At 39.6% G+C, this 24,618-nt stretch overlaps 1 protein-coding gene across 3 annotated transcripts; it reads right to left on the bottom strand.

Annotated features, from left to right (window-relative positions):
- Nucleotides 1–1,203: 1,203 nt before the first annotated feature.
- Spdl1 (spindle apparatus coiled-coil protein 1) lies at nt 1,204–24,386 on the bottom strand. Of its 3 annotated transcripts, none has more exons than XM_004661031.2 (12): nt 24,031–24,386; nt 21,712–21,889; nt 18,520–18,696; nt 15,831–16,025; nt 14,545–14,694; nt 14,347–14,445; nt 14,159–14,269; nt 12,350–12,490; nt 10,055–10,164; nt 8,864–9,051; nt 3,777–4,119; nt 1,204–1,758 (listed from the first exon to the last, which is right to left on the bottom strand). In XM_004661031.2, the coding sequence occupies exons 2-12, from the start codon at nt 21,868–21,870 to the stop codon at nt 1,611–1,613; spliced, it is 1,821 nt and encodes a 606-aa protein (XP_004661088.2). In that variant the 5' UTR covers nt 21,871–21,889; nt 24,031–24,386; the 3' UTR covers nt 1,204–1,610. The 3 variants fall into 3 exon arrangements, with proteins under 3 accessions (XP_004661088.2, XP_045009592.1, XP_045009591.1); XM_045153657.1 differs by lacking the exon at nt 24,031–24,386 and adding an exon at nt 23,749–23,877 and having other exon boundaries at nt 21,712–21,892; XM_045153656.1 differs by having other exon boundaries at nt 1,205–1,758; nt 21,712–21,892; nt 24,031–24,385.
- Between the last annotated feature and the right edge of the window lie 232 nt (nt 24,387–24,618).

The following is a 24,618-nucleotide window of genomic DNA, read 5'->3' as shown; positions in this document are numbered from 1 at the left end:
TCAAAGTTGGAAGAAATAGATTTGCATCTCCAATATGTGATGTAAGTAAGGTCACTATTTGATATTATCCTCCCTCAGGTTGAAATTATTTACTCTCAGGGCCTTCAGCTACTGCTTTCTGTAAGTTAGTATGAATATCCCAATTTCCTAAAAGAATGCTTCTTTGTAATTAAAAAAATGTTTATTATTTGATATACATAGGCAATTTATTATTACCTAATATATTTTTGATAGATGCTGCATTGATAGATTCCTTTGTGATGATTACTGCTATGCCTAAACTATGGTGCCCAAGAATGTGGTTAAACTGTTCTTGGTATTTGTTCTTGACCTTGTGTAGGGATGAAATTACAGTTAAAATTAGTAAATTCTGAACTGGGCACAGTGGCTTATGCCTACAATCCTAGCATTTATGAAGCTGAGATAGGAGGATCACTGTGAGTTTGAAGGCAGCCTGGGCTACCAAAGGTCAGTTTGGGCTAGAGTGAGACCCTACTTCCACAAAACAAAACAATAACGAAAGTACACTCTGAATACAACAGACTAGTCTGGATAGACTTGACCAAGTCCACTTACATCTTGAATAGAACTGGTCTCTTGAAAAGACTGATTTCTCCTGTGTAACAGTTGGAATTTGGACTTGAACTGCAATGTTTACTCTTCTCAAGCTTGCCAACCTCACTGTATATTTAGACTATCTATAATCCCATGGGTTAATTCCTGAGAATAAATCTCTTTCCCTCTATTTAAATACTTGAACAAACATAAGCTACTGGTTTTGCTTTTCTGGAGAACAGTAATTTACCCGCCTATAGAAAAACATATATGAAATTAAAGACCAATATATATGTAACGACTTTAAAAATTACTTGGTAGGTTAAAAATATTTTTGATATACTATATATGCATGTAGTTATATAAAACACAATTGTGTACAATTTTATAAATAAAGTGATACATAAGAATATCTATGAAACACAGATTGTATTATCAGGGTTTAAGAATCCTTGAAGTTCATTTTTCACTCCCTTATTCTCTTTTGATAGCCTGCTATTACCAACATAGGGTTCAGAAAATACAAAGGGGAAAAATTATCACAATTTATTACAAATTTTAAAATTACTTAGCCATGAAACCCTAAATAATATATATTCATACAAAAATCAGTAACTTTAAACAATTGAAATATCCTGTAACAATATATATTTTCAATCCAGATTACTATTTTTACAACATAAGAAAATTTTACATTCATAAAACAAGTACAAAGGAGAATACAATAGTTAATGACTTCAGTGTTTTCTTGAAGTATCTATATAACTTCAAAAGTCCAGATACTACAAGCAAATAGATTTATGTTAATGATAACATTTTCCTTTTATGACAGTTTATTCACTTTGATTCACAGAAGTTCTATGAAGGATTTTCACCAAAAACAAAAACCTTCCTGGTTGGCATCATGACCAAATTTGAACACTTGGTTAAATGAGTTAGAAAATGGCAGGTTTTGGCACAGTGAGCATATGCAGATACTGTCCAAGATGGTGTCCTTCACACAAAGACCGTCTCAGTCCGCCAAGCTCCAGGTAGTGCAGTGAGCGAGCGAGGCACTACTGCTGGGGACACTGGGTCTCTGGAGTCGATTTGGAGGACACGTAAAGAATGGAGTGTGGTTTCTTACAAAGCTCGGTTCTCAGTTTGCTTGTAGATTCTTTCCCTTCTTTAACTTCTGTTTGAAGCCTTAAGTCAGCAGTTAACCTAGAGGCAGTAAAGTATCCATTCTGAGTTCCCATGTAGCTAAAGAAAATTAAAGAAATAAACCCCTAGTAGAGTGGGCCTCCAGTGAAGCATAGTATCGTTATTTTTTATGTATACAAGGAAAAAAGTATAGTAGGCTTCAATACCATTAAGAATACTAAGTAAAGCTGGCCTTTAATCCCAGCACTGAGGATGAGGTAGTTGGAGGCTGGCCGGGGTTACAAGTGAGTTCCAAGTCAGCCTGGGCTGGAGTGAGACCCCCACCCCCGTCTGAACCTCCCTCCATCATACCCCCTCCCCCACAAAAAAATACTGAATGACTGATTCTACGAGATTATTTATATCAGCAAGCTTAAATAAAAATTAGCAAATACCATTAGGGTTGATAAAAAGGCCTACAATGAAGTATTACATACAATGAGAGACCTATTATGATAAGCATACATCATATAAAAAGTAAAATGCTGAGATAGTATTTTAAGGTTGAGATGACATACCAAAGGTTAAACCAAGATAGAAATAACATGGAACCAGACATGGTGGTGCATGTCTTTAATCCAGCACTCAGGAGGCAGAAGTAGGAGGATTGCTGTGAGTTCAAGGCCACTTTGAGATTACACAGTGAATCTACATTGTGAATTCCAGGTCAGCCTGAGCTACAGTGAGACCTTACCTCAGGAAAAGGAACCACAAATAAGAATAAACCATATGATAACTGTCTTTCTGAGAATGGCTGATCGTGCTTAATATCATCTCCAAGTAGCACATGGTGGCACACGCCTTTAATCCCAGAACTCAGGAGGCAGAGGTAGGAGGATCATTGTGAGTTCAAGGCCAGCCTGGGATACAGAATGAATTTCAGGCCAGCTTAGTTAGAATGACACCCTGCATTGGGAGAGAAAAAAGAACATCTCCAATTTCATCCATTTTCCTGCAAATAATGTAACTTTGTTTCTCGCTTTGAAAATTCCACTGAGATGCTGGTGGGATGGCTTAGTGGTCAAGACATTTGCCTGCGAAGCCAAAGGACCCAGGTTCAATTCCCCAGGACCCACGTTAGCCAGATCCACATGGTGGTGCATAAATCTAGAGTTTGTTTGCAGTGCCTGGAGGCCCTGACACACCCATTCTCTTTCTCTATCTGCCTACCTCAAATAAATAATATAATAAAGTTAAAAATATCATTAAAAAATTCCACTGAGTACATTTACCACATTATCTTATTCATTCTTCTCTTTTTGGATACCTCAGTTGGTTTCATAACTGAACTATTATGCTGATTCACTTTTTTGTCTTATGTTTGATCTTGCTGCTAAATGATTCCAGAACTCTAGTTTTAGTTAGATACCTACCCAACCTTCCATTCACTTTCTCTTACCTTCTCACTTCTATTTTTACTTTCTTAAAGGACAAAAGCCCTCAGAATACTAATTCTTTCAGATGCATGTCTGATACTTCTTTTTTGTCACAAACTCAATTATGTAGCAACTGGAAGCTTTTAAGTTTTAGAAAAGAATGAAACTAAATTATATTAATTACCTGTGATATTTAAAACATGAAACTGGCATCAAAGCCTGTACCTGAAGGTTTAGTATAAACATCAAAACTCCAAACAAATTTCACCTAGGCTTCTAAATTAAGATGTCTATGATGACTGGAAAATACTTTGAGAAGGTAAGTTAATTTTTCTTTCATTACTACTTTTGAACCAGGAGAAAAATAATAGTACATTTATTCAAACAAGCCAATCCATGGGGCGTATGAAGGGCTGTGATACTTCTATTTCATGAACTAGGAATGATTTTCTGGTATCATTCCTTATGCATGAGTCCTGTCTTCTTGTAACCAGTTTAGTCTTTAAGGTTTTAGAAAAACTGAAGACATGCAGAAGAAACTGGAATCACAATGCATGCAATGCCAAGTCAACAGACAGAGAAGCTAGTAATATATAGTTCATGCAGCACGAGAGGAAAGACAGGGAAGGCTACTGGCTGCTAGGCAGAAAAGAAGACACTGACCTGGGAGAGCTGGAGCACTTCCCACGTTTTTCACATGAGGTTTCAGTGTCAGCTGCGCCGTCCAGCAGCGTCACACATTTCTTTTCCTTCTTCGGGTGCACGCCCAGGGGCAGATTCTTACGAGGAGAAAGACAAGCTATGGCTATGTCTGAAGAAATTGACTTTTCCCGGAGTAAGGTGTTATCTTCTAACTTATTAGAACAGGGCTGATTCTCCTTTTCCTGAACTGGGAGTCTAGAACCTTCTTCCCTAGCGGCAGTGTCAGCACATGTCTCTTTGGAGTTGGTCACAGCCACAGGCAGGACTTCACGCCTCTTTCTGAGTAGGGGTACTTCGATTTTCTCTGAAAAAGACGCCATTAACAGCATCCAGTCAGTGAGTAAACAAAGACAACCCAAGGAAACAGTTTATATAAGCTATATAAACCCTTTTCCTTATTTTGCTATTCTTAAAATTCTCTTATGCCCTTACTGCAATATATTTTTAATATTTTGTCATACAAGCATATGTCCTATATGTGTATATATATATCTACAACATGTATGTTAAATATATGCCCCTCCTATTTTCACCCATCCTGTTCATCTTCTTTGTTCACAGTCCTCCTTCTACCTTCATTTGCTGTTTCTCTTATCCTGTATTCACAGACTCCACTAGCCCTGTGTTTGTGGTACTAGGGAAAGAACCCAAGTCCTCCCATTCTACCACTGACTAACAGCCCTATTCCTGGATTCTACTGAGTCTACCTTATAGGTTTTTCTATAATTTGAACACTCAACCTATAAAGTTCTAGGAGTGAACAGATGTTCTTTTCTGGTGTTTTGACTAAACAAGTAAATGCAGGATTTGTGGACGCACCATAAGACCTAAGCTCTTATGGCAGCAGTGCCAAGGAGTCCAGGGGTTCCTCTGGTTTAAGTTCTAGCACTTAGCAGCCAGATGACCTGGGGAAGTAGATAACTTTTCTGCACTTTTGTTTTAAATTAAAAACACCTATTTCATTGAGCATTATGTTATAAGGGTTAAATGAAAAGAACTGGTCAAACTCTGCAAATTGGTAATTTGTTTTTATGATACTCACCTGTAACATAGACTCCCCAGGCCCAACACATTAAGACTCAGCACAGACTGCTACAACAGCCTTTTATCCTTTTGGGCTAGTATGATTCTATCCCCCAAGACGGTGCTGCATTCACTGAATTACCTGCTCTAACTTCCTTTACCAACGGCCACATCAACGCGCCTTTCGTGTTCAAAACCACAGTGTTAGAGGACTGCAAGTAAGGAAAGGGCTGGACATCCAGAAAGCAATACTGTGGAGGCAAGACCACATCTCCCCCTTTCTTTTGCACTGTTCCTTTGAAACCCACACTATCTGGATTCACTACACATCTTCCCGTGTCTTTGCAGTGTTCAGTTTAGCTTTCAGACCTCTGAAATTCCTAACTCTTAATCAGGGACCCTATTAGAATCAAGGAAGAAAGAGTACAGAGAAACTACATAAAACTTTTCTATTGTCACCAATCGCCCCCTAGTGGTAAGAGTCACTGGAACTCACGAAGACAATAATGAAGAGACTAAGGTATGTGAACAGTGTGGTGCAAAGCCTAGCCAAGAATTCTTAACCTAAAACATGTTACCATCACCTTTTAGGAAGGGAAGGTTTAGAACCATGGCATCCATAGACTTTTTTACATTTGGTCTTACATTTTCAAATCCATACATAGCAAAATTTCATTTTTCAATTATATGCAGTATATGAGATTATCAGGTTGTATAGGTAGTCTATTTTCTGAGTGATTAGACGTATATTTCACTGTCCTAATGTTTTTCTTTAAAACTAGAGTTACTGAGAGATAGAGAGAGGGTGGAGCAAGATGATAAGGGAGGATTTTGCAGTGATGACCCTCTACAGCAAGAGTGACTATGCACTCAAAAACACCTCCACAGAGCTGGAAAAACCCGAGCATAAACAAACATGACAGGACCACAAAGCAGAGTTAATAAGCGAGGTTGAAGAATAGGGGGACAGGTTCTCTGTGACCCCAGCTTCCCTCCCCAAGCTGCTACAGGTATCATACACAGAACTCAGTTTCTATGCTGGGAAGCTGAGGCAGAGGCAGATATTTGGTTGCTCCATCACCCTAAGTCCCTGAATGGGAGTCACTCCTGTACTGGCCCACTGGGAGCACTGAGAGTGTAGGGGCTGTCCCACCCATGGTCAGCTGGGAACAAGGACGAGCTGGAATTAACAGCAATGTATATGGATGGATCTGGACAGTGGCTCTCTGCTCCTGCCACACTGCACCAGACAGCTACTTAAAGTGCCACACTACTGGAGACACAAGCCACAAAGCCTTTGAACCAATCCTGGGTGTCTCCTGTAGACTGCCTACGAGCCAAACCAGGGTTGACACTAGCAGTCTCAGTCATCTTAACTCTAGAATCAGCTGGGGTGCTGCAGGTGACCTATAATGCAGAAATGGAGTTCAAGGGCCAGTCGGCTCACAGTGTCTTTTAAAAAGCCACTGAATCAGAATAATTACAAATAACCACACATTGCCTATCTAGAAGGACTAAAAAAGAATAGCCTTAAAAATAGACGAAGCCAGGCATGGCGCTGCACGCCTTTAATCCTAACACTCGGGAGACAGTGGTAGGAGGACTGCTATGAGTCCATGTTCACCTTGAGACTACACAGTGAATTCCAAAGCTGAGACAATACCCTATCTTGAAGAAGAAAAAAAATTCTGGCCTGGAGAAATGGCTTAGGACTTGCCTACAAAGCTAAAGGACCCATATTCAATTCCCCAGGGCTCAAATAAGCCAGATGCACAAGGTAATACATGCATCTGGAGTTCATATACAGCAACTGGTGGCCCTGGTGCACCCATTCTCCCTCCCTCCCTTTTAAACACATAAATAAAATACAAAAAAATAGAGCTGGAGAGATGGCTTAGAGGTTGAGCGCTTGCCTGTGAAGCCTAAGGACCCCAGTTCAAGGCTCGATTCCCCAGGACCCATGTTAGCCAGATGCACAAGGGAGCGTACGCGTCTGGAGTTTGGTTGCAGTGGCTGGAGGCCCTGGCGTGCCCATCTTCTCTCTCTCTCTCTGCCTTTCTCTCTGTGTCTGTTGCTCTCAAATAGATAAAAATATGAACAAAAAATGTTTTTTAAAAAATAAAAGAGCAGACAAGCCATGACGCCAATGACAGATCCAGACATGTGTATAAATGACTTGGGACAATTTAAAATAACTGTCTTAAGAAAAAGAGAATTTAAAAAGACACACAGACTCAATTCAGAAATTTATCAGAGGAATTTAAGAGATTGAATGTAATAAAAATAAATCTTGGAGCCAAAATGAAAATGAAATGAAAGCATGATTAAAAGACAACACTAAATTTGTTAAGGGTAGGCAATATCAAAAATTGTAAATTTTGACATCAAAACTCAAAATATGGAAAGGAATGGAGTTAAAAGAGAAGACTATTTTTTGCTCTTTTCTGTTCAAAATAAATTTTATAGTTCAATAAATCTGTTTTAACTACAATATGTTCTTTGTAAGTCTCATGATTATCATAAACGAAAAAGCTCGGATATTTTAAAAATAATGTGTGACATCAAAGCACACTGGAGAAAATCACTCAGCCAAAAGGAGCACACCACCTTAACTATAAGTACATTGAATTCTTTAATTGAAAAAGACAGGATGGCCGAATGGATTTAAAATACAATAAAACAGAACAGATACTACGTTGCCTATGTGAAAGTCAATTCATTGGGAAGGGCACACATGCACTGAAAGTGAATGAACACGAAGATATTGTAGAAACCAAAGGAAAGTAGGATATTTATATCAGGCAAAGTAAGTTTTGAATCAGAAACTACAAAAAGAGACAAGGCCATTAAAGAGGATGCAACACTCATAAACATATATGCACATACCATCACAGCACTTAGATATACAAAGTGAATTATTAAACCTAAGAGAGAGCAAACTGAGGATGCCAACACCTCTCTTCTTGCAACGGAGAATCATCACAGCACTCTAGACTTCAAGCACAGCTGATGGAAATTCACAGAACATTCTATCCACCAACTGCAAAATTCATTCTGCTTAACTGTACACAGGACAGATTAGATGTTAGGCAGAAAGCAGTGCAAACAAAACAAAATAAAAACAAAACCAATACCTGACGTCATAAAAGTATCTTTTTTGACCTGTGAGGTCAAACTAGAAATCAGCAACAGAAGGAACACTAACCTGAACAAAGTCAAACAATGAAGGGTCAGGGTCAGGAACACACAACATGGAACAGACATGAGAAAGCTGGAGTCCTATCTAAGGGATAACATCATCGCCTCTTTTCTCATAAAAGAAAAAAAAAATCAGCTCACAAGATCCAAAACAATGACACTACTAGAAGAAAATGGGTGAAATGCTACATAGCCCCCATCAGGACATCTTCTCAGCCTTCGTGTGTTCACATGACTAATTTCTACTCAGCAGGATGCAGCAGACAACACCTTGTGCAGAGCCCAAACCCTCACACACAGAGCACTCAGAGGGTGATAAATACGTGAACATAGACCTTGTTTAGGTTTCCTATAAACAAACTTAGCTAGTATAGCTTCAATGGCAGCTGCTTCAATAAAATGAAACCCTCTGGAGATTCTCACACTGAGGTGACAGCACAAGAGGATCATGAGTCTGAGAAGACCATAGAGACGATCACAGCAGCCAGGGCTACATGGAGACATGCTTTCTCAAAAGAAACGAAACCTCTCTGGTGTATGACATCAGATACTGCAATCTTAAATGGAAAAGACTCAAAATGTCAAGTCTCTAATGCACATTATGATGAACTCACACATTCCCAAGGAGAACACATTACATTCATGCTCACTTACTACTAGTCAGTTCTTTGGCCTTCCTTACACAGTAACAGCAGCAAGGTCTCTTCATTAACTACAGACACACAAGCAGACATTGGTTTTGATGGCACTTGTGCAAAACTGTACTAAGAAACATTTGATTTTTCTCAGAGCTACTCATGACTTAAAAGAAAAAATAGGAAACATACCTTCAGGTTCATACTTCAGCTTTAATTCATCTAGTTTAGCTCTAAGTTTCATATTTTCACTCTCTGAAAGTTGGAGGCGTCTTTCGTTTGCAAAAAGTTTTCTCTCAATATCCAGGGCCCGTTGGCTCTCAAATAATGCATTCATTCGCTGTATGGACAATTCACCTTTTGTGCTTTCATTTTCTTTGCTATAATAACAGAAATGCAAAATATCAAAATACATGATATACATGTGGCATAATATTTTTATTGAGGATCAAAAATATATTTCTCTGGAGACTTTAGTACCAAAAATAATGCAACCAGGTAACCAGCTAGCTAACCAGCAAGCCTCAGGGGCCCCAATCCCCACCTCCCCAGTTGGGATAACAGGAGAAAATAACCATGGCCAGCTTTTACATGGGTGCCAGAAACCAAACTCAGGTACTCATGTTCATGCTCAAATGTTTTATCAACTGAACCATCTTCCCAACCCCAGAAAAAAAAGTATTCTCATAAAGCTCCTTAAAGTTTTAAATTACATGAAGCATTTATTCTTAAAGAATTTTGATGGAGAAATTTTCTAGATTAAGGTCCTTTATACTCATCAAGCACAAAAGCAGCATGAAAACTTAAAAAAAAAACATTCAATTATATATTAAAATTATTTTTCTTAAATAATCAGTAATTATGAAAAACTCATTTGCCACACAAAGATATTTTAACTTCCTTTCTTTTCTGAAAATGTGTTTGATCAATTTATTTTATTCATCTGCAAGCGGGAGGAGGGGGACACAGAGAGACAATGGGTGTGCCAAGGCCTCTAGCTGCTGCAAAGGAACTCCAGGTGCAAGTGCCACCTTGTGCATCTGGCTTATATGGGTACTAGGGTATCAAACCTAGGCCATTAGGCTTTGTAAACATGTGTCTTAACCACTCAGCCATCTCTCCAGCCCAATTTTATCTTTTATTTATTTATTTGGGGGGATTTTTTTCAAGGTAGGGTCTCACTCTAGCCCAGACTGACCTGGATTTCAGTCTAGTTCCATGCTGGCCTTGAACTTACAGTGATCCTACTACCTCTGCCTTCCAAGTGCTATGATTAAAAGGCGTATGTCCCAATGCCTGGCTCTTTTGTCAATTTTAAAGGAAAAATCTGTAGTCTCCAGTACTAAGCAAGTAAAAATCAACTATTAGTCACAAACCACTTACTTTAACTTGTCAAGCTGTAACTGAAGCAAATCTGAATAGTAGGTGCTGTCCTCCACAGCACAAGAGTTGATTGGCATGCAAGTCCTAGGCTCCATACTGCCATATAAATTCTAATGAAAACAAAAATTCTCATTAGTCAGGCCAAATAAGCAAATCAGGTGTGCTATAATAAATAATAGCATCCACCATTTAGTAAGCACTCATTTTGCAGGCATCATGCTAAGCACTACCCTTGTGAGAAGATTTCATTGTTTCCTCAGGTAATTTTAAATTCCTAAACGTAATGCATTCCTCATAAAAGCTGTTTTAATGTGTGTTAGTCTAATCAATGGAAAGTATACTACAAAACCTCTATGAACAGAATAGTACAAATGTGCAGACAGACCAACAGAATAGAAACACATACAATAAGAAAATGAAACATAATAAATTTTTCATCTCATTGGGGTCAATATGAAATATATGATGCTCCACATCATAAAACAAACATAGGAATACACTACAATGGGGAATAGAACTTGAGATGAAGAAGAAATGAAACTAGAGATAGTAGTAGGAAACATGAGTGGATCTTAGACATTAAATACTCACAAGTTTAACCTAACTCACTAAAGAAATACTAATTAAAACAACACTCATAATCCATTCTCACCTGTCAAACAAGGGCTCTGATACATCACTGATAGAAATGTAAAGTACTACAGATCAAATGGAAAAGTTCAGTATTCTATGGCAAAACTACATAATACTTGTATGTGAGTCATGGCATCTTTGAATATTTATTGTTTGTTTTACAAGAACTTTTGCTGAAGTCACAAGGCTCAGGGGAAGGCACAGTTCTGTGTGCAAGTATATATGAAGGCTAGAAGACAACCATGGGTGTCATCATCAGGAACGCTGTACACCTTTTGCAAGATGGGGTCTCTCATTGGCCTAGAGCTCATCAATTAGGCTAGAATGGCTGGTCAATGAGCCCCAGGGATTCTCCTGTTGCCACCTCCCCAGTGCTGGGATTACAAGCATGCACCACCATGCCCAGTGCTTGTTTTTATGTGGGTTCTGAGGATTGAACTCAGGCCCTTAGGCTTGTAAGAAAGCACTGTACAGATTGAGCTCCCTCCCAGCTCTGCAATCCCACTGCAGAGACGGACCTTGGAAGATCCCAGAAATAAAATTCTCATGTACTCAAGGTCTTCTTTGTAGCAGTGTATAGTTGCTAAGCTAGTTGGCATATGAGATTCTGTAGCCACTGTGGAAATCTGTGTAGAGGCTTCCCAAAACACTAGAAACAAAACTACCATGTGACCTAGTTAGACCACTCCTAAGCATGTATCCAAAAGACTCTACATCTTACCATAGCGACAGCTGCATATGCATGTTCAATGCCACTATTTTTATAACAGCAAGGAAACTGAATCAGCCTAGGTGTCCAGGAACAGAAGAATGGATAATCAAAACATAGTAATATACATAATGGAATTTTATGCAACTTTAAAAATATGAAATTTGCACAAAAATTGATGGAACTATATCAAATGAAGTAGCCCAGGCCTTAAAAAGACAAATGTTGCACATTCTCTTTTATACAGGAACCCTAGCTTTTAACTGTTAAATGTATATTTGGTGAAGTAAGTGTGGGTAGAGGCTAGGAAACTAGAAAGTGATCCATGAGATGGGAGAAAAGGGACTAGGAAGGAGGAGCATGGGAAAGGCAATGGAGCACATGACTGGTGAAACAGGAGTGGGGAATACTGGGACTGAAGTAGGAAAGGAGGTTTTCAGGGAGGCAGGGGAGACCAACCGATACTAAATATATATGAAAATGCCATAAGAAAACCTGTTATTTTTAAAACAAAGTAACAAAATTCCAAAAACAAAAAGGAAATAGACAATACTGAAAAATTATGACTGACAACAGACAAGAGGAAGTCTCAGTGAGGTAACAGCAATTAGAAGAAATGAGAATTAATACTAAATAATCACATTTATTTAGCATTCACAGTATACAAGACAAGGAGGTGGAACCTTCATTTAAGAGCAAATGATAGAGCCTTTCAGTGAGTTAAGAAATATTTACATCATATAGGCTATGCATGTTAACATTCATGTTAATAAGAATTATAGAATAACAACAATTGAGAGAAGTTGGTTTTGTTTTAATGAGATAAACAGCAGTAAAAATACTAAAGAGCAGAAGAAAACAACAAAATAAACATTAGATCAACTTGAAAGTTAATAATGAAGCAAGTTTTTTAAAAGTTAGCTGTATTTTTAAGATGTTTTAAAAAGATGTACCTTGAATTTCTCCAAACTTCTAATTTCACCTAAAAGGTGTTTTATTTCACCGTTCTTCTGTTCCAACATGGCAAACAACCGTTCCTGCTGCTCAAATTCAGCTTGAGATCCTTTCATCCTCAGCAATGTAGCAATTTGTAACTGGAAAAAAAGTCGCCCCACTAATAAAAACCAAGATTCCGATAAGCATTTTTCCGGCACAATTCCTGTTTTCTACTACATTACTTTGAAATCATTTTGGAAACTAAGTGGTTATTAACATAGGCAGAAGTAAATTTTGTTGTGGTTGTATTCTCTGAGTACTTATTTTGACTGTGGTTTTAAATGACATCTGAAGTCTCCCATGACTTGTTCGTACTTCTTCAAGATACAGGTCAAGCTGCATGACTGGTTGGGAGCACATCATTCATCTGCCAAAGCCTGCCTGCTACTCATCGTATGCACTGTCACCAAGGACCATGAGTCCACAAGGATTTCAAGTGGTGACATGACGATGTTACTCGTGACTATGACAAGGATGGGAAGCACCACTTTGCTACCATTTCATTTCAGCTGACTCCAAGAGGCAGGTTCTTTCTATTGCTTCCCCCTTTAGGTGAGGTAAACACCTAACTGTTAAAATTCACATGCAAAAATCAAACAGCTAGCAAGAGACAAATCTATGACTCAATCCCAAGTTTATATAACTCCCAAATTTAATTAATTACTAAGGTTGCTTATTTCTTTGGCAAAACATCCTACAGGAAAAAAAAGATGCAAAGGAAGCCTTTTTAGGGCTCCACTTACAACCTTAGTAACATCAGACATTAGAGATCAGGTTTCATAGGCCTGGTACAAACAATCCTGGAAATTTTCTAATTGCTAACATGTTTTTCTCTTTCTTCAGTTGGCATCATGAAAAAAGCCTTATAAGTAAGAAGACCTATATGCCTGAGTTGATGAGCTACAAGAAAAGGGGACCCTGAGTAGTTCAAAGTTCAACAGAAATTAAGCCTTAAAGCAAGAAGTGGGCAGTGGTGGGAGAGCTAGGCCTAGGCAAAGTAGGAAACCTATGAGTGTGTTTAGAAAGACGTCAGGCTAAGAGAAAGAAAGAAGAATCTTTTCTGTTCCTACTCTAAAACAGGTTTTTTTTTTAATTTTTTTGTCCATTTTTATTTATCTACTTTAGAGTGACAGATAGAGAGAAAGAGACAGAGAGACACACACACAGAGAGAGAGAGAGAGAGAGAGAGAGAGAGAGAGAATGGGCACACCAGGGCTTCCAGCCACTGCAAACGAACTCCAGACACGTGCGTCCCCTTGTGCATCTGGCTAACATGGGTCCTGGAGAATCAAGCCTCAAACCGGGGTCCTTAGGCTTCACAGGCAAGCGCTTAACTGCTAAGCCATATCTCCAGCCCTACAACAAGGTTTAAATGTCTCACTGGTAGTTTGTAAGTAACTGTTAAAATAACTAGCAGCTGTTAAGCATACTACTATTTTTCTAAGATTAGATAAAACCATAGCATCTTCTGGGCAATTAAAAAAAAAAAAAAACTTTTGGGCTGAAGAGATGGCTTAGCGGTTAAAGCCCTTGCCTCAGTTTGATTCCCCAGTACCCACATAAAGCCAGGTGTACAAGAGGCCCTGGTATGCCCACTTCCTCTATCTGCCACCCCCCCATTCAAATAAATAAAAGAACTTTTAAAGAATCCTGAAATACTATAAGTGATTAAGTATACTCCTTGAAGAAAAGACTGTTACTTTGATCTGCAAATGTAGCTCTAATACAAAGTAGATGTAAAGCCCTCCACTAGTATAACATTGTACCTTCATTCTGTTCATCTGCTCTCTGTTAAATGCATTTTGCTTCTTCATTGACTGATACTTGACTTTCATACTGTTAAGCTGCCTTTCCATAGCTGCCCTTCGATCTTCCACCTGGAAGATAGCAAAATGTTGAACTGTTCTTGTAGTAAATGAGATGCCAACTCAGTCGTCAGAGCACTTTTCAGTACCTCTGCAAACAGAGAGTTTCCTTTACTATTGGGATCCAAAGCTTGCTGCAGTGCCTGACTCAGCTGCACCTGAAGATCTTGATTCTCCACACGAGCTTTCTAAATGTAAAAGAAAGCAGTTTAGCTGATGGAGATCAGAGTAGCAAGAGAAACACTTTACTACAAGTAGGAAATCGGGTATTACTCTCATCATGATACCTCAAGGGCATTGTAGTAAGAAACTGCTTCTTTCTCTCGCTCTTCCTTCTCTTCTTTCAGCCGATCTACCTGGCACATCAAATTCGTGTTGAGACATTCTAGTTGTTCTTGTCGGTAGTGTAGCTCATTGACTTCTTCTCTGAGGGTGGCCTGTTCAACAGAAACCAAGAGAGAAAATTCTCTTGAATAACCTTTCATGTAGCAGCTGCTTGATTCACCTGTTATTGTGGTCCTCCTAACCCCTGCCCCCAATACTAATGAACGACTTGAAGCTTATCAAGTGCATATTAAAAATTTTATTACTAGATTTTTCAGCAAGCAGTCAAGTAAAATACTTCAGAGACTAACATTTTTTTCCTGTGAATTCAAGGCTTTAATTATCCATAGTTGGAAAAAACAAAATCTATGCTCACACCAATTTTAACTTTTACTGTGCCAGCATTTTACATATTGGGCTTTTAGAACCCAAACTGAGATCAGAGTAAATGCCTCTAAATTCTTCCAGAGGTTTCATTAACCTTAAAGTAAGATTTGCTCTAAATAATCATGGAACTGAAAGTGTCTTGAATGAAGAAATGCACCTACAAACTCTATCAAACATTTTTTGTTAGATCAAAAAAACATGTGAGGGCTGGAGAGATGGCTTAGCGGTTAAGCGCTTGCCTGTGAAGCCTAAGGACCCCAGTTCGAGGCTCGGTTCCCCAGGTCCCACGTTAGCCAGATACACAAGGGGCTCATGCGTCTGGAGTTCGTTTGCAGGGGCTGGAAGCCCTGGCATGCCCATTCTCTCTCTCTCCCTCTATCTGTCTTTCTCTCTGTCTCTGTCGCTCTCAAATAAATAAATAAATAAAATTAAAAAAAAAACATGTGAGCCTTAAAAATAGTTTATAAGAATTACTTCAAAATAAAGGTGGGGAGATAAGTTGGCTCAATGGGTCAAGTACTTACATGCTGGCATGAGTGCCCGAGTCTGGAAGCCCAGGACCCACGTAAAAGGCAGATGCTGTGGCAGGCATTTATAATCCCAGCCATGCGTAAGGATAAGAAGGGAGGGAGAGACAGAGACAGGAGAATCAACAGGAAGCTCTGGGGCCAGGTACCCTGGTTAAGAAAGCAGCTGTGAACAATGTGAGACCTACCTCAAAGGAGGTGGAAGCAAGGACTGACGCCCTAGCACTGTCCTCTTACCTCCACAAGTGTGCATGCACTCACACACACAAACCAAACTAAGTATTACAAAGCACACAAATCATACGGAAAGAGCAAACACATGGTGTACACATTACCTTCATACTTTCCATTTCAGTCAACTCCACCTGAAGAGCCAGCACCTCTGAAGACATGCTCTCGTGTGTGCGCTCAGACACGACCCGCAACTCCTCAGATTTCTGGGACAGGAGTTCCTTCTGCTGATCCACTTTGTGCTTCAACTGCTTCTCACTCAGCCGAGCCTCATCCAACTCCACTTTCAGCTTCTCTAACTGAAGCCAGAAAAGAGAAACATTCACAACCTTTCTGAAAAGCATCACTGGAGTGGCTCACACTTACCGTAGGACTACTAGAGTTTCCTGCTTCCACACCCCCTAGTGTTGAGGACTGAAGCTCAGGGCCTTGATTATGCTAATCAAACAATACCACAGAGCTATGTCCTCAGCCACTAGACTCCTGTATCAGTAACCCACCTTGTCTTACAAATTCAGAAACAAGCCACTCTAGTGCTCAGAGTAGACCTGGTTTTCCTAGAAGCAACCTGAAAGCAATGCTGCTGGCCACTTAGCTGCTGTGAAGAAGGAGATGCATTCTCCACTGAGCTGGAGTCCCAGCTATTAAAAAATAGAAAATATACAGCCATGCATCTGAAGTTCGTTTGCAGTGCCTGGAGGCCCTGGAGCACCCATTCTCTACCTTCCTCTTTTCCTCTCTCAAATAAATATTTTTACAAAGCACTTCTATAGTCATCCTTGCATTACTGAGTTCCTTAATATTTCCTTTATTATTACATTTATATAGGTTAATTAAAGCTACTGCTAAACCTAGAAGAATGATACATCATTACTAGCTATCAAGATCTCAACTCAGATTACTTTTCAACAAAGTTATTACTGCCTATCAGAGCCACAGAAAAGATAACTCACTATGCCACAACAGTATTCAAGTTACATTTGTCTTATTGCAAAATAGAAATAAATTAAACCAGCTCTAATATGTAATTTCATTTATACATTATTTAAACTGGGAAAACACGAGTTAATTTAATGAGAACTTGGGAGGTGGTGAACAGACATGGAAAAGTCTTCACTATACTATACAAAGTACTTAATAAATGGAAAATAGTGTAAGAAAACAGACAAAATACAGCAAGACTGGACAGACAGGGATCTGAAAAGAGTCAGGATATGCACATATGTACAAAGGAACAAGAGCAAAGTTCTCGATTTCTTGGAAGCAAGCTGGAGGCTGTAGGTAGCTAAAATTCCTTGGGCTGGAGAGATGGCTTAACAGTTAAGGCAGTTAAGGCGCTTACCTAAGAAGCCTAAGGACCAAAGTTCAAATCCTCAGTAGCCATGTAAGCCAGATGCACAATCTGTAGTTTGTTTGCAGTGGATATAGGTTCTGATGCACCTATTCTCTCTTTCTCTCCCTCTCCCCCCGCCTCTTTCTATCTCTCAAATAAATAAAAAAGCTGGTCAAGGTGGCACACACCTTTAATTCCAGCACCTGGGAGGCTAAGGAAGGATTGCTGTTAGTTTGAGGCCACCCTGAGACTACCGAGTGAATTCCAGGTCAGCCTGAGCTAGAGCCAGACCCTACCTCGATAAACCAAAAAATAAAGATACATAAATAATACTCAAATAAATAAATAAATTTTTAAGTTAAAAAAAGATTCTTGCTGGGCACAGTGGCACACACCTTTAATCCCAGCCCTCGGGTGGCAGAGGTAGGAGGACTGCTGTGAGTTCGAGGCCATCCTGAGACTACACAGTTAATTTCAGGTCAGCCTGGGCTAGAGTGAAACCCTTCCTCGAAAAACCAAAATAAGTAAATAAATAAATAAAAAGATTCTTGACAAGCATGCTGAAGGCACTAGGTAGTTAAGAATCTTTACAAGCTGGAGGCTCCAGGTAATCAAGAGATTCCAAATGGAATCAGTCACAGGAAAAGTTGTTAACATAAGCCAGGCGTGGTGGCGCGCGCCTTTAATCCCAGTACTTGGGAGGCAGAGGTAGGAGGATTGCTATGAGTTTGAGGCCACCCTGAGACTACATAGTGAATTCCAGGTCAATCTGAGCTAGAGCAAGATCCTACCTAGAAAAACAAAAACAAACAAAAAAGTTGTGAAGCAATTTTTTTTTTTCCTTTGTTTAAAACCAAATCAGGATATAATGTATCATTAGAGTAAGTGCAGGAACTCAGTGACACAGTTTTAGAGTCAGACAGCCTCAGCTGAACCTTTGGCTGATTCCTGGCAGTTATTTAGTTCAGTTTACTCCACCTGTGTTAAGAAGTGACTTTCTTCTCTGTCACATAGACATAATAATGGTACTTCCCTTACAAAGCTATTGAAAATTGGGTCATATGCATTTTTCTTTAATTCAAGTCATAAAGGGCTGGTGCTCATGTACCTTGACTCGTAAGGTGACACTGGTCTGCAGTGCAGAATGAAAAAGCACATGGTAGCTGCAGCAGTCTAGAGAACTGGTCCTTCTGCAAGGTGAATACTGTGTAGTAATTTAGGTCACACTGGCCACTAATCCTACTCTTAAGTATCCAGCTGCAACATTACATCATTACAAATCACTAGAAGGCCATATTCATGAGTCTCTTTAGCAGCTTCTCTGAGCTTCCCCTCTCAAAGCTAATAGAGAGAACTTGATTTTTTGCAGGGTTAATACATAAGAAAATCCATCATATAAGGTTGACAGACAGCAGTATAAACAAGAGATATTCTGCTCTCAAATACACAGATATCCAAACCTTATTTTTCAGCTCATTTACTTCCAGCCCATGGCTTCTGTTTAGCTGTTCTTCTAGTTTCTCTAGTTGCATTTTCTGTTGTTGTTTAACAGCTTCACATTCACAGCTCAAACTTTCTAACATCCGACTCTTAAGTTCAACTTCTCTCTGAAGAGTGTATTTTTCTTGTTCATAATTCTGAAAACACATTTAGTTACAATTCAGTTATGAAAACATTACTTAAAGCCATTAACTATAATCAGTGTTCACCTTAAACTTGTTTCAAACAGTTCCTTTGTCCTGCATGTGTTCCTTTCCAAGCAACAATCACATGTTAACTCTGGAGTAGCTAATCAGTGTTAATGAACCCCAAAGGCATATTCTGAGACAATGGTCTCAGCCAAAGTAAGACAGACGCTGGTACAACAAAAGGCTCAAAAAAGCTTACAACATTCAAGTCTATGTCTCTGTTGCCTAAGCAGCTCGCACTGGAAAGCAGTAATGGAGGAGGCAGTCTCTCAATTCCACAACCTGAGTAGACCTCACATAGGTCAGAACCATAAAGGCTATCCATAGAAGTTCTTGCTCTTCGCTAGGTATCAACTATCACAGTAGCATGTGATACTCATGGTGATTAAGAACGAGGCATTTGACTGAGATATCTCAGTGGCAAAGGGCCTACTGTGCAAAAGTGCCAATCTGAGTTCGCATCCCCAGAACCCAAGTCAAAGCCAGACACAGTAGTGAACGGTGTCTGTAACACCAGCCAGTGGTGAGATGGGGAGGCAGAGAAAGGAGAATCCCAGAAGCCTGCCATTCAAGTGGTGAATAAAAGACCCTGCCTTAAACAAGGTAGAAGACAAGACTGACCTCCACATGTGCACTATGGGACATACATGCCTACTCTCACACACACAGCACATACGTATATGATACACAAAGATAATAGACAAAAATAATAATTAAAAAAACTAGTTCTTAACTGATTAGTAGGAAAAGTAAGTTTCTTTTAATTTAATAGTTTAGTAACACAGTTATTTGGAATCCATTTGAGAAGCAACAAGAAAAACAGAGCAGGACTTTAGTGGAAGACCAGAAACACTGCCCCAGGAGCAGTCATCTTACAGAGACATTCAACCTTTCATACATATATCCACTCCATGTACACTTAGGAAGCTAGTAAATATGCCAGGTTATTGACCCTCAGTAATAAATAGATAAAACACGGTATCTGATATTAAGATCAATCTAGAACAAACAGCAATTACAGTAAGTCATAGTAATTAGTACTAAAGACAAGTGAAGGCTCACAGTAGGTTATATAAAGGAACTGGTGTGTGAATAGATTTCCAAAGTAGTAGTAGCAGGACATGTGGATAGATGCCAGATATCCTGATGTAAAGAAGAAAATGGAACTGTTGTCTAACAGGTCAGACATCCAAGCTCCAGAATAGCATCAGGGCCATTTGCATCAATACCATGTAATATATATAACATGTATACACACACGCACATGCATATACCTTATTCTATGATTTAATTTATCTTAAAGATTTATTTTTATTTATTTATTAGAGACACAGAGAGAGAATAGGTGTGCCAGGTCCTCTAGCCACTACAAACTAACTCAAGACACATGCACTACCATGTGCATCTGGCTTACATGAGACCTGGAGAAATGAACCTGGATCCTTAGGCTTTGCAGGCATGTGCCTTAACCACTAAGTCATCTCTCCAGCCCAGAATTTAATTTAAACTTAGGCACAGTAAATGGATGACATTACTCATAATAAAACAGCAGTTTTAACAACATTCAGTACTGAGTAAAGTGAATGTGGATTTTTCTCTCAACATTTTTCTGCACTGCTCTCACCCTCCTTGTATTGATGTGAGACAATCCGGTGACTATGTGATGAAACCAAGTGTGGTAATAATACAGGCACCATGATGCAGTAAAGGCTACTAATGGCCCAGCAATAAACCAGGAGACCTTGGATCATGACTCTTGTCCCAAGCAGAATGGAGTAGGGTGACACAGATTTCATAATACTCAGCACACAATGTAAGACTCAGGAGTTATTGATTTCTGGAATTTTCCATGTATTATTTATGGACTGCAGTTGTCTGCAGGCAACTACAAGCTGTGGAAAGCAAAACTACAATTTTATAACATGGCTTTGCTTTCTACCATGATTTGTACTGAGTTGTTTGTTCTTAGTCAAGAACTTGGAAAAGTGCCAACTGCCACTAGTGATTGGTGAATTTTACCTGCTATATTAACAATTCTGAGATTCAAGTTTAAAACACTACTGAGCATTTATTAACTTAAACTGATTTATTAATTCTCAAAATTTGTGTCCTAGACAATAAGGATACAGGAGTAAATAGGACAAGACAAAATCCTCACTCTCACAGAACTAAGAATCTTAGAGATAAGACAGTCAACACTGCTGCATAAGGTGAAATTCAACTGAAACTTTAAGGCCGAGAACTCAGCATGAAGCTGGGGAGGGGGTGTTCAAATCACTCAGGGATAAACAGACCCAACTGTCTCTCTTTTTTTTTTTTAAGCAGGGAGATGATGCCATCTTGTGTAATTTTTCATGCCCACTTGGCTGCTATGTGAAGCATGAATGGTATGAACAGCAATGATGGAAGCAAGCCAACAGACAGCTACAATAGCAGTCCAGCACAAAGAGACCAGTGGTGTGGGCTACAGCAGCAGTATCCTGGACATACTTGGTAGGTCAATCCCTAGAATTTGCTGATGGATTAGATGTGCAACATCTAGACAGTTGGCTCAGGTAAGGGGATGAACATTTAGTAAAGAATTTCACTGCATTTACTAAAGAAGCTAAGGAAAGAGAATCTTCGGTTAATGGGCAGGGATTCAACTATGCTATCACTTTACATGAACTTGTGAGGTCTACTAGTTAACAGCTAAATATACTAATTTAGGCTTCAGGGAGAACTACAAGCTTGATGAAATGTCATGTAGCATTTAGATGCAATTTAAAGCTCTGAGACAAATTAATGTGGTCTAAACAAAACCTGGAAACAAATGTGATAAAAGTAATCCTCAATTGAATTTATACACTCAGAAAGGACATTAGGAATTCAGTTAGTCCTTTTTCATGGGGATGGGTAAGATTTACATCACCAGAAAAGGATAAGCAACTGCTAGTCCTTAAGAATGCCTTTTAAGAGTCCTACCTCAGTCATGGTCATCATTTCATTATGACACTTATCCAGTTGATTCTGCAATTCCGTCTGGCTCTCCAATAGTTGTAAACCATACTGTGCAGCTTGTTGGCGTTCTTTTTCAGCTTCTTTGAGCCTATTTCGAAGATCTTTGATGGTATCTGCCTCCATGATCACTTCTGTGTTAAGCCTACTGTAAAGAGGAAATACAATTGCATGCCCTTATCTCTTAATACAATGGAAAAAACATAAACGCACACTATTGTCACACAAAAACAAAGGTTTGCTGTGATTTTCTTCCTGATTTGCATATGGTCAATTTGCATTCTTGTTCCTGGAGCAAGAGTTATTCTGTTAGCTTTGTTCTTTGACTTGAGGCACAATCACGAAGAGTAGGAAAAGGAACTTGCTTGTAAAAAATTTATCATCAGGCATTTTTTTTTCTTTTTTGGTTTTGTGTGTCATGTAATATAAATACTAAGGTGAGGTTCCTCTTATAATTGTGTCATTGTTCATGTGACCAAAGCAAATGAGACAATGTCAATCAAGATAGTTTATAGTACCATGGCCACTACATAAAATACCACACTTGTAAAGAGAACCTCTAGTATTTTCTTTGTTATTCTATGAGGGCATAGAAAATGCAAACCATGTTCAGTGTAATTCAAGGACACTGTTCACATTCTACATTCAGGCCAAGGCTTAAAACCTTAGGTACAAGATCAGCCCACGTTAATGTAACCTCCCTCATCAACCTTCCCTATCTGTCCCCAACCTAAGTCACACTGAAATGCACCTTTGCTGACAAAGAGCACCAAGCAAGGACTAAGGTATCTCTCCAAGTCTCAAGTAAATACAGTCATGCATTCGACAAGCATTTCTTGGAACTTTATGTAATACCAGGCTTTCTCAGCACTTTAGATTCATTAGAGGTCATAAGTGACAAAAAGGTTCCTCTCCTATGAAATGCAACATTCCAGGTGGGAAAGACAAATACGTAATGGCATAATAATAAGGTAGAAAATGGAAGGAGGAAAAAAATATAAGACAAAGGATCTCAGAAAAGGTGAGTAGCATAATTAGGAGACAAAGGGTGGAAGAATTATGTTATGCAGTTTTTTAGGGATGAATGTTCCAGGTAGATGGGAGGCCCTGAGATGAAAAGTACAGGAAGTGAACTACAATTTAGGTCAGAGAGAAAAGGAGTGGGCAACACAAGACACTGAGGATGATGGATTATACTATGCAAAGTCATTTCACAATCTGGAATAAAGGATCTGATCAAATTTAAAAAGGATCATTTCACTGCTGGGCTGAACTGGTAGGAAGGGGCAAAACTGGAAGCAGAGAGATCATGTAAGACCATGCCTCTGACTAGTGGTAGCACAGTAAGAGGTGAGAAACGGTGTGGTAGTTCAGGCTACCCAGCACGTGGGATGCTGAGATAGAGATACTGCCATGAGATCGAGGGCAGCCATGGCTAAAGTAAGACCCTGTATTCTGAGCCCATTTCCACCACTTCCTGGCTACATGAATCGGAATAAGTTAATTATCATCTTGTTTCATCTAAAAACAAAAATAAGGGGCCGGGAAGATGGTTCAGGGGTTAAAGGTGCTTGCTTGCAAAGCCTGCTACCTAAATTCCATTCCTCAGTACCAACTACATAAGGCAAGATGCACAGTTGTGCATGCATGTGGACTTTGCAGCAAGAGGCTCTGCCTGTACCCACACTGCTCATAAATAAATAAATATACCATTTAAACATAGGTTGTAGTGTCATAGGCCTTTAAATAATAATGAGATATAAAGACTTTACAATAGGATTGTGGAGAATATTAAAAAAACTGGTAACTTATGAAAAGTAACTAGGGCACACTGTTTACATACAGGTGGGACAGGCTGGTTCCAGTGAAAATATTTGAGCCACAAATGTGGTTTTTTAATTTCAAAAGTAAGCACGGGTGGGGGAAAAAATTATGTTTAACCAAATGCAAAGATGTCGCCGTTGCAATCATTAAAATCGCTGAGATGGTATTCTTTTACTTTACCTTTAAAAATTCCAGTGTATATTTTACATCTGCAGCACTTAATTCGGTTTGCAATCGTGGCTAAGGTAAATGCAGCGGTTATCCCTGCGAGGCTCAAGCAAGGAGCCCGCGTTCCGCATTAGAATCCCCCAGGGAAAAGGAGCAGTCCAACCGAAAATAGAGACCCTCCGGGAAGCCGCTTCCTACGTACTCGGGGTTCCGGGTGTGGAGACGTTCCGCCGGAGTCGCCCCGACCCACCGCTCTTCTTCACTCCTACCTGCACGCTGGCTACAGGTCCTTACCTCTTTTCTCACTCTTTACAGTTGCTGTGGCCGGTGGCTCGTCCCGGGATCCCAGATTCGTGACGACTAAACCCGCTTTCCACAGAATCCACTTTCCATTTATTCGGTTTACTTACTCAGACGGCCTGGATGGTAAAGCGCCAGAGAGTTTTTGAATGCAGCTCTCGCGAGAAGTCCCACATCTCACGAGATCTCGCGCCCAATCCGCGCTCACGGGAAAACAAGAGCTGCGCGTCAAGCAGAACGCTCCGCCCTCTGACAGCGACTGTGCAGGCTTCGGCGCCTTTTGCCTTGTCCACTTTCCCGAGGGTTTTTTTTACCTAAGTATGTGCCTTTAGTTGCTTGTGTCTCCGTGTTTTGGTTGTTTATAACAGCGTTCTACCGTAGTGACATGGTCGCTTGGTAAGCGGGTGGAGAAGTCACCACCGGAAGATAGCTTCGTGTGCCCTTGTGCGTTCTTCCCGGGCCACCGTGCTCTCCGAGACCCTTTCCTCTGGTTCCTAGTTGCGGCATCATACCTCACGTTGTGCCTGCAGGCTGCTAAGTTTTACACGGGTCCTCTCTTTTAAGTCCACGGCTTCGTAAAGT

The sequence above is a fragment of the Jaculus jaculus genome, chromosome 6 (assembly GCF_020740685.1).
Source record: "Jaculus jaculus isolate mJacJac1 chromosome 6, mJacJac1.mat.Y.cur, whole genome shotgun sequence".
NCBI lineage: Eukaryota > Metazoa > Chordata > Mammalia > Rodentia > Dipodidae > Jaculus > Jaculus jaculus.
This window is presented reverse-complemented; position numbering and strand designations above follow the sequence as displayed.

Bases quoted from the DNA above. Each gene is read 5' to 3' on its own strand.
- Spdl1 (XM_004661031.2), bottom strand. From the start codon at position 21,870: ATGGAGGCAGATACCATCAAAGATCTTCGAAATAGGCTCAAAGAAGCT. The intron at 14,695-15,830 runs GTAATGTGTACA...TCTGTTGAACAG, and splicing joins CTGAAATGGAAAGTATGAAG to GCCACCCTCAGAGAAGAAGT. The intron at 4,120-8,863 runs GTATGTTTCCTA...CGTCTTTTTCAG, and splicing joins GCTGAAGTATGAACCTGAAG to AGAAAATCGAAGTACCCCTA.